Consider the following 17639-nt stretch of genomic DNA (forward strand, 5'->3'; position numbering starts at 1 on the left):
CAAAGCAAAGTTTTATTCTTGGGCATCCAAAGGAATATTTTTAAAAACATACTGCATAATTTGTCAATAAATTTTCTTTGCTTTTATTTTCTCTGCTGTATTAGAAATGTCAAAAATACTGAAATTAAGCTTATATTTGATCTAGGAAGACTTAAAATCACATTTAACAGCCAACAAAATTTGATGCTGGAAAGGCTTTTCTAAACTAAAAATAGAGCTTGACTATGATAATATGATCATATAACAAATCAAAATAGTACTAACGTCAATGGCATGAGATTGAATGTTAATGATTTCAGATTAATTTAAATGACAATAAAAGACCCTGCAGCTCTCAATGATGGGATAAAAATAGTTTTCATCGACAGTAGCATATTCATTGAAGTAAAGCAGTTTAGAATAATAAATACAGCAAGTAATTTGTTGTGCAATGAGATCAATGGGACTAATTTCAAAGTGTTGAAAGTTTATGTTATCAAATCTCTCTCTCTGTTAAAATAAAAGCATGAGGCCTCTATCTGTTTATTTATATGGTGCACACACATACTCATTCCAATTTCACACAACGCAAACTTAATTTTGCAAGTAAAGCATCAGAGGAGTTGAGCATGAATAAGCCAGACAGATTGATCCACAGACAGATCAACAAAGTATAATTCTGCCAACTTAATGGTATATTATAAATGGAAATATTTTTAAAAAGTCCTGACTCTTGACACCTTTTCAAAACACGAAGGGAACTATTAAGGGGTAAACAAAACATACTTTAAAAGATCAAGTAGAACTCACGAGGCTTAGATTGAAAGAACTGTTTAAAAATAGTAATCTGCAGGATAAACTTGGTTCAGGGTTTTTCTCCTGGTTGCTCAAAGACTGCCCATTTGACTCTCAAACAAATTTATATCTGGCTGATGTTGATTATGCTAGATCTTTATGAAAATAACATTAAATAAAATATGTCACATTTAACATTTCTTGAAAGATTGACAATATTAAATGAAGTTGTTCTGAAGGTGTCAAAATTATATAATTTTGCAAATGGCTGTCATGGGGACCAAGATACATACATTTTATTTGAAGATTATGATCTAATAAATATTTCCTCCAATAGTTAAATTGTTACCAGTGTATTTTAGGGGGAAAAAATATGAAGACATGTATTTTCCAACTGGTTGCTATAGTTTTAATGGCTGCTATGGAGGATGTCAAAATTAGAAAGGCTCCTCTTTCATGATGGTATTCCAACAAATATTTATATAACCCAGCTATTTTAAAACATACAATTTTCACCTACTTGTTACAAGCAGAGAAATAATGAACTGAAATGTCACTTGTCATCATGGGTATATATACTTCTCAACCTGATCAGGTAACCATTCCAGTATTTTTGGAGGCCCTTCGAATTTTTGTATTTTAATAATGAACATGTTAAAATAAACAGCAATTATTGGTATCTTCATATAATGTGCATTATTATACTCTCCTTAAGATGGCCTCAAGGGAGAAAAGTCCACGACTAACGAGTCACCATCTATAAATAAAGCATTATTACTATCATTATTAATAACATCCCAGGAAACCATTCGAAGTTCTTTAAAGTAGCATTCAGTATAATTAAGATCAGAGATAAAGTTAATTATGTAATTAAAAACTAATCAGAGGGTATTAATAACTTCTCAAATGCTCAATGAAAATAATTTAAGGAACTACATTTCTCAAGGGATGCAACCATTGTTATCTTCTGCATGGCTTCACTTTAAAATCAAACAGTGCAGACACTTTTGGAAATTGACCAAAAAAGCTTTTGGAGGAGAGAAATAACTTAAAAAATGATTTTTTTTTAAAAGAAGAAAGAAAAAAAAAATAAGACAAAAAGAAAAAGGACTACAACTTTGGGAACATCTTGAAAGAGACCCCAGGCGACCAAATAGTCTAACGTGCTCACCTTTACCGATCACTGCCATCCCACCTCTGTCTGCGTTGGTTAGAGTCCAAGTTCGGTCAATGTGGGTATGTGAGAAAAATGCCAGTAGCTTCCTCACATACTCACATGGCTCTTACCTGGGTTGACCCAGGTACTTCCTCCACTAGTTATATTGGCAGTCATGTATAGCATATCTTGTACTGAGAAATGGTGTTAAACCCAAAAGAACAGGGACTGGACCATGACCCTACACCCCAACATAAATGTCCAAATATCACAAATGGGGTGGCAAGGGTAAGAGGAAACTTGAACTATATATGATAGCGATACAGATCTCTAATTACACATGAATAAATAACAACACATGGTCACTCATGCTACATTTTACTCTTTGTTAGGGCCTTGAGCTGTGTACCCAATACTGTATAATTATTTACCATTACACTTTTCTAAACTGATGAAAATGAACTGTTTATTGTTAATTTTATATAACATTCATCTGATAAATGTAACAATACCTCAATACTATCAAACATTTTTATGTTGTTATATCCTGAGGCATAAAAATTGTGTAAGTTGGATGGACGGGTCATGCCACAGCCCCCATTAACATATCTGTATCAATGTGACGTATTTACAAAACATTTGCACCTGGCTTCAGACCTCTTTGCACAATACTTAAATATGTAACAATTATAACAGTCAAACTGTTGCCGTTTGTGGGTGACGTGTGTAAGTCATCAATATAGTTTAATTCTACTGAGATGTTTATTCAGATTTTCATAACACATTATAAGTGGAGATTAATGAAGTTCTTTATTATTTTCAGCAACTATTTTCACCAAACAGGTCAACAATGCTCAGTTTTCATATATCATTCTCTGCAAAGGGAACTGAAACTCACAGTCTGCTAGATGTTGTTGTTGTTGTAGAGTTTAACGCCATTTTTCAGTACACGATAGGCTATACATGGAGGCCAGTATTAATGGTGGAGGAAGAACCCGGGAAAACCCCGGAAAGAACCACCGACCCACGAGAAGCTACTGGCAAGCTTTCTTACATACCCACATTAGCCGAATCCGAGACTTGAACCCACGCAGACAGAGGTGAGATGGCAGTGATCCGTAACCGAGAGCGCTTTAAACCACTTGGCCAACTCTACTATATGTACACAAGTGATGCATGGCAGATACTATGATACATATCCACCAGCATTTATTATAATATATATCCATGTTTTATTAATTACTTCTCTTGAAGTTGCAAAAATCAGTGTCTTTTATCATTGATTCAGCCTCTAAATAAATTAAATCTTACTGTTCAAAGGTGAGACTTGAAAATACATTACACTAGCAACAATCAAAGACTTCACATTGTAGCTTGGCCAATAACCAACAACCTTGACTGTTTTCATTGCCAGATACATTGCTCTAAAATAGATATTCATTGCCATCTTTCAATTTTTATCACCTTTGGTGACTGGCCACTGCAAGTGCCAAGAGAGATGGGGATAAATGTTCAGCAATAAAAAGCCAATAGGAGTGGGACCAAATGGTCAGGGACATAGGACAAAATTTTGTGGGACACCTGCAGCACAAGTGCATGCTCAATGTGCAACAGTGCACTTTATTTCCATGGTATTTTTAGAAATACTGAATGCAGAAAATTCTAAGTGTCAAATATCAGCTCTATGCAACTTACTTTATGTGATTTTGGTGGAAATATATTTATCAGTTCAAAAGTTATAAGCTATAAACAAACTGTTTATGGACAGATAGACATAGTTTTAGATTGCTATATTCCCATATATTACAAACTAGAAAGGGGGGAAGGGGGGGTATTAAAAAAAAAAAAAAAGGAAATCATAATAGATATAAAACTTAATACCTTCTGTGGCTGGTACAAATTGTGCTTCATCCAAAGCTGTGTTACTGTCAAGACCAAAGTCCTGCTCACCAGTTGGAAAATCCATCTGACTCCTCTTGGCAACTGTATGGACAGTAAGGTCCTCCTCCTCTTCATCTCCATGGACCTAAGCAGATTATTGTGAAACAAAACTGTCAAGTGGACATTGCAATAGGGAAACTATGTACAATCAAAATCCTGGATTCACACTTGATTAAAAACAATAGGCTAATGCCAATTTTTTTTTTTTTTGGGGGGGGGGGGTGAATGAGAAATATTTGCTCAACAAATTCAGCCTCCTTGTTACCAGGCTTTCTTTAATCCAACAACTTTATATGTTATAAGATTTGATTCCAAATTGTAAAATTGGTGGGGGGGGGAGAGGTGAGAAGAGAACTAATTGTGACTACAGTGGTACCTCGGGTTACGAACTTAATTCGTTCCAGAACTCGGTTCGTAACCCGAAACGTTCATAACCCGAAACATTGAAATCAATGAAATAGAGACAATCCGTTTCAAGATGAAAGAATCGTTCTTTTTTATTAACATCCAGTCGTTTACCTGACAAAATGCAAAGAATATGTGTACTTCACGTATTAAATAAAGAGAAAGAAAACAACCAAATAAATTAAATGTAAAATAAAAAAAGATTTAGTCCATCTTTCTTACCAAGAAAACGATCATGGGAAATTTGTCACTTTGTTTGCTATTCTGAATCATTAGTTTCAGGAGTTTCTTGTCGCTGTTTCTTGGCAGCCAACTGGGAATCTTTCTGCACCAAGAAACTATCAAAGGGAAATTTGTGGCTTCCTTTGCTGGAGAATCTTTCTGAAGTGGGCCATCGCGTTATCATTCATCAGGTTTACTGCCCTGTTAGCAACAAGTTTGTTTGGATGATGGTTCACAATGAAGTCTTCCACGTCTGCCCACTTGCTGCAAATTTCTTTAATACTGGCAGTTGAAACGGTCACTGGCTCCTCATCATCGGACGACTGCTCCTCCTTTAATGTCTTTAGCTGTTCATTCTGAAGATCCACAAGCTCATCTGTAGTGAGCTCTCCACTGTGGTCATAATTGATGGGGTTAACAAGGAAAATAATGAAAGAGATAAACTGAACACAGTGCCACTGCTAAGAAATCTTTTACTGCTGTGTAGTAAGGCCAATGAAAGCGAGGCTGTGCACGCGTGCAAAACTAGGCTACTAGGCTGGCGCTAAGTAATGTTAGTACTGCGTGGCCTTCGTTTGTACTGTACGCGATCATTTGTCTCCAACGTTAAACCTTGCTCTCTCTCTCTCTTGCTTTGTTCGTAACCCGAGGCACTGTTCGTTACCCCGAGACAAAACATTTTCGAAGTTGTTGTTCGTAACCTGAATTGATCGTGACCTGAGGCATTCGTAACCCGAGGTACCACTGTATTTTATCACTGCATGTTACTATTACATTGCTTACTCTTCCCAGGATGCCAAGTCCCCAGTCCAAGATAAACATTCCTTGACCTTCTGATTTAATTAGCTACTGGGATTGTAAGAAAATAATCCAGACAGATTTCTTACTATTAGCCAACATAAAGAATACCATCTTCTTTTGACTTGGACCAAGAATTCATCTGAGCAGCATGGAAGGAGAAAGTATATGCAATTAAAATTATTTTTTATCCCAACAAACTACATTTTAACAGCAGCAATACATTACCTGCTACCACTGAGATGATCAATTTACCAGTTAGATGGGATGGCCCAAAATAAAACCACTTAAGAAATATGAGTGTTCACTATTTTAAATTGGTAGATGATGTGGCAACATACAGTACTGTCAGAATTGGACCCAAGGACAAAACATCTTTGCTCTGGTGCACCAAATACACTGGACAACAAATTTTTACAAAAGTCATGTTACTGAAATAAAATTAGTCAATTCTTATCAATTTTTATGTGCTGAACACGAATATGACAGTCAAATTGCAAAATTGGCTCTAGCTTTTAGTAATCTGCAAGAAATTAATGTTTACATAACGAAATGCATTCCAATAGTAAAAGGTCAACTGTAATAGCCTACCTATAAAAAATCAAGTCATTGACTACATCTTAGATTTCTTCGCCTGTCTCTTGTACAGCTGTTCGGGAGCATCTCTGAGGAGTGTCCAGCAGTAGTCAGCCAGCATTGTAGTGGACCATTTTCCCTGGTATCTTTGTTCCATTGTTGCGATATCTTGATGAAAACGTTCGCCGTGTTCATCACTAACAATACCACAGTTGCTAGGAAAGAAATCCAAATGGGAATGAAGGAAGTGAATCTTTAGAGACATATTGCAGCCAAGTTTCTTATACTTCATCAACATGTCTTCTACTAGTTCCTTATAGTTTTCTGCCCTAACATTTCCGAGGAAGTTTGTAGAAACTAGGCGAAAAGCATTCCATGCTTGTTTCGCGTCACCTTCCAGCAAGTTGTTGAACCGGTCATCTTTGAAAAGCTCTCGAATCTGAGGACCCACAAAAACTCCCTCTTTAATCTTTGCTTCGCTGAGTCGAGGGAATTTTTCATGCAGGTATCGGAATGCTGGCAAAGTCCGGTCAATGGCTTTCACGAAGTTCTTCATCAAACCTAGTTTGATGTGAAGGGGTGGTAGCAAGATTTTCTGAGCCTCAACCAGAGCTGGGTGTTGGATATTCTTCTCTCCAATGGCTACATTCTGCCTGTGAGTCCATTCCTTCCTCATGTAGTGCATTTCCTTTGCTCGGCTATCCCACTCGCATAAGAAACACATGTATTTTGTATATCCTTGCTGCAGTCCCATTAAAAGGGCAACTACCTTCAAATCACCACAGAGGTGCCAGCTGTACTTGTTATACTCAATGGAATTCAGTAGCTGCCTTAAGTTATCGTATGTCTCTTTCATGTGGACAGCATACGCTACTGGAATAGATGGAAGAATGTTTCCATTGTGCAAAAGCACAGCCTTGAGACTCAGTTTCGAAGAGTCCACAAATAGTCTCCATTCTTGTGGGTCATGAGTGATTTTTAAAGCATTCATGAGGCCCTCAATATCGGAACAGAATATCAGATTACTTTCCTTTCTGAAGAAAGGCTCCAATTGCTGGTGGCGCTTTCGATATGCAGTAATTGTGACATCTTCTTCAAGATTCCATTGTTGGAGTCTTGATCCTAGCAATTCTGCCTTGTTCTTTGATAAGTCCAAATCACGAATCAGGTCATTTAGTTCTTCCTGTGTTATTCTGTGTGGGGTTGATGATGCACCACAGTGAAAATCTGGATCACTGCATGCTGATGGACCAGGAGAAGAACAGGTCGACTCACCTTTGTCTTCGTCAGATGAATCAAGAGAATATTCTGCTGGAGGTTCTGGAATAGGAAGTCCCTCACCATGTGGAACTGATCTCAATGCAGACGGAATGTTTGGGTAGACTATTCTCGACTTCTTTCGCTTCGTTATTCCGCCGGAAAGAGGAGGAACCAAGCAGAAGTAACAGTCATTTAGGTGGTTGCTTGGCTCTCTCCACACCATTGGGACTGCAAACGGCATTGATGACCTTTTGCAATTCAACCACTGTGAAAGCTGTGTTGTACATGTAGCACAGCATATATGCGGAGCCCAAGGCTTGTCTTGGTCACCAACCTTGCATCCGAAGTAAAGATGATATGCCTTCTTCACTTGAGAATTGATACTTTTCTTCTTGTTGGCAAATGTCACTTCCCCACAAATATAGCAAAAATTGTCCGCGGTATTAACACACTTTCGAGGCATTACTGTTCTTTATTGTACGTAAATGGATAAAATAATAAGTTTTATGTAACAGTAGCTTGAACTGTCTCGCACAACGTCTAAAATATTTTAAATGCTGAACCTATCTGATTGGGCTTTATATAGTACACTGCTTACGTCAGCTTCAGCAGCCGCCTGGCATTAGTATAATAGGCCTACACATGTATAGTACACTGCTGACGTCAACTTACTTCAGCAGCCGCATGGAATTAGTATTGCATTGCATCAGAAAATGATGCAATCAACTGTGGATGATGTGAGCATGATGGTATTATGCAATGTTACATCATTATTCCGGATGTTGCTGCAGTCCTACTGGAGAAATTTACACAGTGAAACATAGAAAATGAGGTATATGAATATCTTCAAAACGAGAGCCAATACAAATTTTTCACGGTTATATTCGTGTTCGGCACACCAAAATACTACAGATTAGGGCCTTTTCAAGTCAGTAATGATTTCACTGTTGACCAGTGATATCAAACGTAAAAGTTGAAGAGGTAGTATGAAATTGCCAAGAAGATGCCATCATATTGTCATTCAAAAAGGAGTGATTAAAGTAGACCCAAGATGTTGCATTAGCAAACTGTCATGAAATAAAGGTCCCTTTTAGTGAGGGATTGATAACGTCTCTTTATAGTGAAGCCAATCCACATAGAAATGGTGTCCACTAAAAAAAAACATCAGAAGAACCCTTGCAAGGCAAAACAAAACATGTCTGACCCTTCTTTGTCCTTTAAGAGGAAGACAAAAAAAACCCCAAGAACCCATCTATGTCATCCAGATACAGCTGAGACTGGAAATTTCAATAATAACTGGACTTACTGAAGGTTCTTTAGCATAAACCCAGGTTGGCAAATTAGAGCAACAACCCCTTTTCTCTGATAAGGCATGAAGATCACACCTTCTCATCAATACTAAGGAGGAAGACTGTCTCAACGAAAGACACACTAAAAGTTTTATAAAGTAGTTTCAATAATGACCAAAGAAAACATCTAGGTATTAATGGGCTAGAGGTCACTGAAATTCATAAGCAGTGGATAATACAGGAAGGCATTCCATCCAATCTGCTGGGGCAGTCTATTTACCCTCATGACTGGCTTTGTCAGTGACTCAGAGGGAAAAGATCTTGATTCATTAGTGCAAATGACCACGATCTCTTGCTGTTGTGTGGTTTATATAGCATCCCCTTGCTGTGGTGTAGCAAGCACAGCTGAGTTTTTGCTCACTTGACATTAGTAACCCCAGTTTATGGTAGACAATAGTATCACGATCTTATATTTACAGCTGGTGTACTATATTCTAATAATATTAATGTTTAAAGCAGCCAGAATTCGAATAACATTATTGTTTAATGCCACTAGGATTCAACTTGAGTAGCAGTTGAACCAAACAACAAGAAGGTTTAAACTAGAGGCAAACAACAAAGTTCAGTGCTAAAAAATCTGATAGCCCAAATCCCCTGGGCTTGCTGAAAAAAAAAAAGAAACATAATTTACCAGAGAGAAAACTTTGATCAGTATGAGGAAATACCCAAATGTATTTTCAAGATGTTGAAAGACTAGTAAATTATTAATATATCCCTATGTATAACCACTACCATTATGACAATGACTCACTTATCATACTTGTATCAAAAGCTGTAAACTTTGTTTACAACACGATGCATGTGACTTATGAACGAGAAACAGACTTATTACCTATAACTGTGTCCACTTAGCTTAACATACATGATTCTACCATAGGTAGGACAAAATAGTTTTCTATATTTATGCATATTACAGAGACCAGGCAGAATAAGTCTTGTTGGTGCCAGAACTGTGCAGGTTCTTGCAAACAGTGCAGTGATGCCTGGAGGAGTAATGGGATTAAGGCTAGCATGTATACCCAGCAAGCTGTTCATTTATTATTTTTGTAATGTAATCTGGAGAGTACAGGCCAAATGCAGGATTAATTTTCAGATATTGTAAGTGATGAAAGGATCAAATGTTGTCCATGAGTCTTTCAAGTCTTTGGCCATCCTTTAATGGTGCTGAGATAAAAAGGAAAGATAAGAAACTGCTATAATCTTCAGATGCTGATGAACATGAGTACTGATGATCCAGTGAGTAAGGTCAATAGAGCAATTAGATATTGACCAACATCAGGACCCTGAGGAAAACATAGTTTTACATGAAATTATCTTGAGATTTGAATATACAAAGTAAATTAAATATGATTTAATTTCAATCTTTGTATATCTTAAGTACAACAAGTGTAATGTTGTGGTGACAAATAATAGTTAAAAAATAACACCAATATTGGGCATATGGAAACTGGAATCAGGGCTTGTGGAATCCGAGTCAGGACTGTGTCTCAAAAAACATCTCTTTGAGCAAAGAAGTGGCCAAAAATCTCTCTTGAATTATTTATTTAATAATTAAAAGGACTTACCTTGTTTTGTGTAAACATAAATACATGTGTTGAATTATAAATCATAAAACTGCAATGGTATTATATAAGGTTTTAGTGAACCACAGGGCTTGAAATAAGCAGTAGTCTCCTAGACCATGGCTAGTAAAGTTAGAGTTGTCACAAGTCGGTGTTTATTTATTTATCCTACTACTATGTAATTTTTCAGAGAAATGAATGATCAGACAATATCTAAATTCTCTCAGAATTAATCATGTAAATCCAAGAGATTCAATTCCATCCTAGATGGTTAGAAAAATGAGGATGTATCATTGTGATACATCAAGACTAGGAGAACATCAACACTATTCTAGGCAACTGGTACATTCAAGATTGCTGTTAGTTCCGAACGCATATGGAATTCATTTGGTCTTGTGATAGAACCTTTAGGCCTATTTGGGATTTAATTCACAATCTTGAAAATTTCTTTTTCCAAGGAAGCTAGATGACCTGGACCCAAATGCAATACAAGCAGAAATAAAATCGGAGACTGCAGAAGAAACAACACACAGGCTAGAATTCTTGAAGGTTGGAGATTATTTGCTTTTTTAGCAAATTGTAATATTCTACAATAATAAATACATTCATGTTTCCGACTATCATAAATCATTATAGCTATGTCGTAAACATTCTTCTTTCACAATCTTGTATAATTTCCTTTAGTTCTTTCATTAAGTAAATTAACTTTGGTCATGTTATAGAAAACAATTTTTAACATATTGGTTTGAAACACATTTTACATGATTGACCAAAGATGGATGGTGAGGCAAACTATTTTGATGATGAAACTTTTTCTCATTTCAAAGAAGAATGTATATTGATGCCAACACACAACAATGAATATACAGTGTATTGAAGTCTCCTGTAAATATGTCAAATTGTTCTTGCTAACTTCTAGACAAGAAAGTAGATTCGGCAAAACAGGCCCTCTTTGAATTACGCAATTAAACAATAGTATACTGTCCATTAAAAACCCAACAAAGCTCTGCTACAGTAATTATGGACACTAATGTTTCCCAAAATAAATTACCAAGACAGCTAAAACCATATCATGAAATTATTCTTCATATTTTAAAAATAACCATGAATTTTACAATATAAAATTTAAGCTATCAACAATTTATGTGACGATTTCATTTTGGTCACAATGGTTATAAGTTTCAAAACATCCTAAGATACCTAACCAAGAAAGGTTAATGTCAGCAGATAGAACTCAGGTAAAAAACAACCCAAATAATGACTCTCAAATCTGGGTATATTAGCCCTTTTAACACTGGTACTACACTGCAAACACTCTACCTTTGACAATTCCCATGAGTAACTAATTGGTGGTACTGATATGGTAACCAAAGTGGCCCATCTTACACCAATACCTTCATGGGAGATCCTGAATGGAAGCTGCTGAAAAAAAGCATCCTATAGGCCTTTTATCAATTTAAGGTTTATAGATATCTTTATGATCTTGCCCAGAACAGATTCAGAAGTCAACAAATTCCATCAACTCTAACATCTACATGAATCGCAAAAGTTAAAGTTTACATTGGAATACTCCAGTGAAAGAATCTTATTTGCACAAGTTAATAAATCTGGGAGTGTGCTTCTAGCTATCTTTAAAGATGACAAATATAATTAATTTCTCCAATTTGCTATTCAATATTTCTGGACAATTGTCACTGTGACTTTGCCAAACACATTCCCAACTCCTCACCTTTTTGTAGAGAACTGGCTTTAAATTATGCAATCATTTCATAAGCATTTCATAAGTAAAAAATTAGGCTTGATGGGTAAATCATTCATGGGAGGAGACCTCTTGATTGCAATGTCTAGTGAAAGATGAATCTTAGGGAGATCTTAACTTTGGCTGGTTGTTTGTTGTGTCTGACCCTGAATGAAAAGCTTTTGAGAAGATCTGCATAGTTGGTCAAGGTGTGTAGCTTCCTGACCAGAAGTGCCCAACAGAAACTGGTGTTGCTGGTACTTTCAAATCATCTGATACTAATGAGGAGTTGTGAACTCTGAAGATTGTCTCTGCCTGAAGCAGTGCAGCCTTCAAAAGATGATTGCTGTGTGATAGAAAAACCTTAGATGTCCCCAAGATTGATATTCCTGAAGACCTGAAAATGTGGAGAAGTTACATAATGAATGCCTCAAGGTTTTCACTACAGCTTCTAGCAAGAGCTGAGACACCGATGGAAATAATGCCTCTATTAAGAGACTGAAGGAGGCAATCAAAGCATGATTGACATGGGAAGCAATCATTACTAGGATTCAAGCCTAAAGCTCCAAGGCCTTTACCAGAAATGAGCCCAGTTCCCAGCCCATATATCTCCACTTGGGATTTAAAGGGTGAAAGGCAGGAAACAAAGCCCAGCAGCTACAGCATGGAATGGGTTGACAGTTCAACACTTGTGCTGCCTGGCAGACTCAAGGCCTGGGAAATTTGTGCACAAGCTTCCAAAACATATAGATTTGGAGCAGAAAGTCTGAATGAGAGTATGTCCCAGAAACTTCTCCAGACTATTGAGAATCTTTGTGTCCTGAGCATCATATGGTTTTGGTCACAAATAAGGGGGAAGGAGGTAGCAAACTTTCAACTTTCTTTACCGCCTTAGCAAAAGTCCAGAAAGTCTCATCCTCCAACTGACCCAACAGGTGGGAAGGAGCAGACGACCTGAATGGAAGGGAATGACATGCTGCAACTGGCTTTTCTGAGTCCACCAAAACGGAAAGGGCATTGTCATCCTAAACCCGCTTCCAAGGCAATAGAGTAATCTCCTCCCTGGCATCCCTTTCCATAGAGGAAGACATTTCATTAGGGTTTGTATTGCACCTTAACCAATCCAGGGTAGGGAGGTATGGGCATAACCCTACTAGCTGTTAACCCGGGTGATTTGGATTTTTGCTGACATCCCTTCCTGACAATCCAGAAGGTGAGAGGTGGTTCATCTGTTTGTTAGACAAGACCAGACTGAACTGGACTAAGATCAGACACGTGTCAACAAGGCTGGGACATCCATGATGTCATGGAGATGTTGGGGTAGGGTTGCAAAAGAAGACTCATTACCTGGTAAAGGGGGTCCATAAATCCCATAAGGTTTAAACAGGTGTAATCAACCCAATCCCTATCTACAGACCAAGAATCAAAGCCTGGTGTTTGGCTACTCAAAGGGCATGGTTCAGTGACTGGTAACTGGTGATTGGCACTCAAAGATAAGTGTCCTAAGTTGACCAGTGTCCAGTATCTGTGACTAGCACCAGATCAAGGATTATTATCACTATCAAGATCATTAGTCACTGTCGCTAAGTTGACGTTGAGAAAGTGCCACTCATCCATGGTGGGCAAATACAACTCACTGTTACTTTTCCCCAAAGATCTATCCTTCACTAGCACTGATGGCACTGGACCAAGCATCAGAGATCTTTGGCCTTCAGGCAAATCTCCAACTCTTGTTTTTGCCCTCCAGAGGGAGATTACTTCCAATAATCCAAAAGGGATCCAGATCCTTTATGGGAATGGAGAGGGCCATTTTGTAATGAGGAGGAAGTCGGACCTTTTCCCCTCACTCTATAGCTGCTGCCACTTTCTGCCAAGTCCCACACATGATCTGTCCATAGACAACACACAGGACATCTGTCCATGTTTTGACAATCTGTGCATGCTAGGCTGGTGGTGTGAACATCCACTAGTTTTCAAGGGCACAAACTTACCCACACCTTGCTAAATATTTATCTCTGAAAGGGTATTAAAAAAAGAAATCACCAAAAAAACAAGATATCAGGAACCAAAGTAGGGTAGGTAATACTTACCTGAACACTGAATATTAAGGGATGAACACTGAATAGAAGCACTGATTGCTGAGAATGGTACAAACAAAAAAAGGGCAAATTTAAAGAACACAAAACACACTTAAAAAATGGAAGAATTGGGGGAAAAACATCCAGTCTACACAAAAAGATATAAGAATGGCTGAAGAAAAAAAACATTCACAATCTACAAAGGCCAATTTCAATGAGTGATCTTGGCACCTGTGACCATGCTCTTTTCAATTATGGGCACATTATGTACCTGCATGGAGTCCAAGGAAAAAGTGGAAGGTAGTCCATATGTTAGCTTTGACTAATGAATCAGACTGGGATTGTGCTCTTTTCAATTAAAGGCCTTATTGGAGGGGTATTTAGCTGACTGGGGACTTGGCATTCCACAAAAGATAAGCAAAAGCAATAATATGAGATATGTATTACTGCAACGAAATTTCAAAATTTGTATCAGAAAAAATTCATTATTGACAAGTTAATGGGCCTAAAAATTATGTAAATAAACCCTCTATTATATTAAAATATAAAACCAGGGTTCTCAATAGATTTCAAAACTGAAGAGTCATTTGACCCTAGACTCGAAAATCTCAAGAGTCAAAATTAAAATCTCAAGAGTCAAAACTGAAATCTTGAGTCAATTCTTTTGAACAGTCATGAGCCCATAGCTGTGATTCCTCGTTATCGGTTGAAACAAATGTTTAATATTTCTTGTCTTGCGCTGAAGAATAAGAAATCCTTACACAGTATTTTGTAAGAAACATACACCCTGATTTTTGTGAAAGTGGTTTCTCTTTCTGTGTTACTGTGTTTGTATTTTGTATATGAAACAGACAGGGGATTATTTTATACTTTATTATATTTACAACTTCTCAACATATTCTGTTATGATTTGATGAAATCATTTTATATGCAAAAATATACCCATACAACTAGGAAGGTTATATATCATTCAGACTTCAAGGATGTACATCACAGAATTATCAGTTCACTTTTCCACTCGTTCTTAAATTTTCTAAAAAAATTGGAGATTGACTCTCCTCCTTCTCTTCAAAGCTGATAAAAAATTTCTGTTTCTTTGGAGTCTGAGGGTCAGAAAATTAATTACCGACAGATCGATTCTGAGAATGGGACAGAAAAGAAAATAGACTTATTTGCACCATTATGATTTCAAAGTTCAGAAATTCATTTTTTTCTGAATGATCCATTAATTAAAACACTCAAGGTTTTAACCATTTAGCCAAATGAAGTAAATTAATCACCAATAATACACAATGCTATGCTGAAAAATGGCTTCGTGAGAAGCCATATTTTCTTGTTTTATCAAACTGATTATAGTTTAAAGCTCAGTCATGCAAATGCCAATATTTATCAGATATGAATCAAGTGAAGTAATAAATGATTTCTGTTTTAAACATTCTACCAAATGAAGCAAATTAATTGCCAATAAAGTTATTCAAGCTGGTCCATACCTAGACAACCAGCATTGTGAGCTGCCATATACTTCAGTTCTGACCAGTTGATTATAATTTGATGTCCAATCATACCATTTCTGATATGTGACCCAAAGGCAGTCCAATCATGTCATAATTGTTTCCTCTTCCTCTATCATAAACTTCAAATGTAATCTCAAAACAATTAAACCGAGTTCAGTTGCACCAAAATGTTAGCTCGACTCCATCAAAGTGTTAACTGTTCTGAAATTAAGCTGGAGTTGAATCAAGGGTAATTAAGACTGATACTCCAGCCCACACTACAGGTGTCAAAATGACGCACAAGTCAGAATTTCCATGCCAAAAATGGGTCATATTTAAATTCCACGCATCAAAACCAGAGGGTACGCATCTATTGAAAACCCTTAAAACTATACCCTTTTCATCCAGATTAAAAAGCTTGATTTTCAGGAATGTTAGAACAATGTATCCTCGAGGGGTGTAAAATTGAGTGCAAAAAAACCCTTGTTTTCAGAACTGGGGGTCAAATAAAAAATCTCACCCATGTTTTTTCAGCTTGAAATAGGACATTGCAACTTGCACAACATACTCTCTCTCTCTCTCAAAATACAAATAAACCAGCATGCACAATTAACAAACAAATGCATTGTCCATTCAAAGAATAATTTTATTAGCTCATATTTCTTTTAGTCTAACAGTCTCCTTATAATCTTTTTGTAGCAATATTATAGACCAACACATTACATATAAGTCAATACAAAAAGCCAAATAAATCTTTTTAACCAAATGACAGTTAATTTACTGCCTGTCATAAAATGTGTACTATCATCGGTTTCATCGTACTTCATCCAAGAATACATTTATCCAAAAATCAAGGAGGCTAATGATTAATCTTCTTTCTAATAAGTTACATTTTAACTTTAAGATCTTTCTTTTATCGCAGCAAGTTAAAAACCCTCTAAGTCTGCACTGACCCCCTGACTTTGTAATCCAAATAACTCATTTGTCTCGGTAAGTTTACTGATATCTTTGTTGTGAAAGAATGTCTTGGGTGATAATGTGTTCTCCAGATATCTTGTGGTGAAAAAGGGCAGATTTTGTAAAATTCTTAAACCCTGTCATGAAAGGATTATTTACTTTTGCAGTCTTCACAATCACGCGATCAGAAGTCACACTGGTAATCCCAATGGATCTGCCATAGCCCAGTCAAGGAAATTATTTTCTGTTTAAATTAAAGTTAGACCCACAGCTACTCTTTTGTGTTCTGCTTCTTTCACTTTCTTCGCTAATGATTCTTGGTCCACGCCGTTTAAATCAGGTGATCACTTTCTAGTGCAACAAACACAGACATTAAACATCTAGATGAAATCTTGATGAGCTTGATGGAAATCGTGTGAGAGCTCACAAGTAATGGGAAAGCTACTCCATCAGAACATTGCCTATGCTAGTATGGTTCCCTGTTTCATATGCTCCCTGCGCTGCATTCCACTATATGAATAGTGGAGTGCAATGCAGGGAACATAAGAACAGGGAACCAGACTATGCCTATGCTTGAAGTATACACGATGCCATCCCTCATCCAAAGCATTGGATATTAAATAAATCCTGATCGCATTATGTGCATCCTTTGCGTCGAAACAAAGCACAGCAACAAAACATATGCATCAATTTTCTCCAGCGTGCATCCCTGATGCACAAATGTGCGTAAAGGGAATGACTGGTTAAATGAAAATGGCTGTGTTGTAAGGTGACTGTTTTGCTTTAATTCCCCAACCATGATTCCTAAAAAACTTCATGGAATTTTAGAATAGATAGTAGGGGATTAAATTTTGGGAGAATATATCTCCTTTACATGACCATATTAGTAACCAAAGTTCTATATCAATGTCCATCTACATACGACAAGCAATTTACTGCAAATAAATGGCTATTTTAATAAAAAAAGACCTAAAATCAAATTTAACAAAACCACAACAAAGCAGCGTTCTTACTACAATTTTACATAATTGACAAAATGTCTCAAATAAGTAGCACATGAAGCAAGTAAACCCACAAAATGCCTATAACAGTAGGTGTGTGTGAATATTTTGGATTTTTAAAGTAGCTTTAACAATTTTTCCGTTATATCGCTATGATGCCTGTGGTGTGACACTTTATTGTGATGTCTACCAGGCATGCAGCATGATGTCTCACCAGGTCACATTATCCCGACACCAGGCCGACCAGTCCTAACACTAAGATCTTAATACTGAGCGCCAAGCGAGGCAGCTGCTAGTACCATTGTTATAAGACTTTGGTATGACTATGC

The 17639-nt window shown here is 36.9% G+C and overlaps 1 protein-coding gene across 1 annotated transcript in view; it reads right to left on the reverse strand.

The window, feature by feature from the left end:
* The window catches only part of LOC149794869 (uncharacterized), a 116551-nt gene that overhangs the window by 61577 nt on the left and 37335 nt on the right, over positions 1-17639 (reverse strand). The window contains exon 5 of the mRNA XM_089964512.1: positions 3812-3956. Coding sequence (XP_089820638.1) covers positions 3812-3956 — 145 coding nt within the window. The remainder of the gene's footprint in view (positions 1-3811; positions 3957-17639) is intronic.

Source organism: Sinohyriopsis cumingii, chromosome 7 (assembly GCF_028554795.1).
Source record: "Sinohyriopsis cumingii isolate HCF-2022 chromosome 7, ASM2855479v2, whole genome shotgun sequence".
In the NCBI taxonomy this organism is placed as follows: Eukaryota; Metazoa; Mollusca; class Bivalvia; order Unionida; family Unionidae; genus Sinohyriopsis; species Sinohyriopsis cumingii.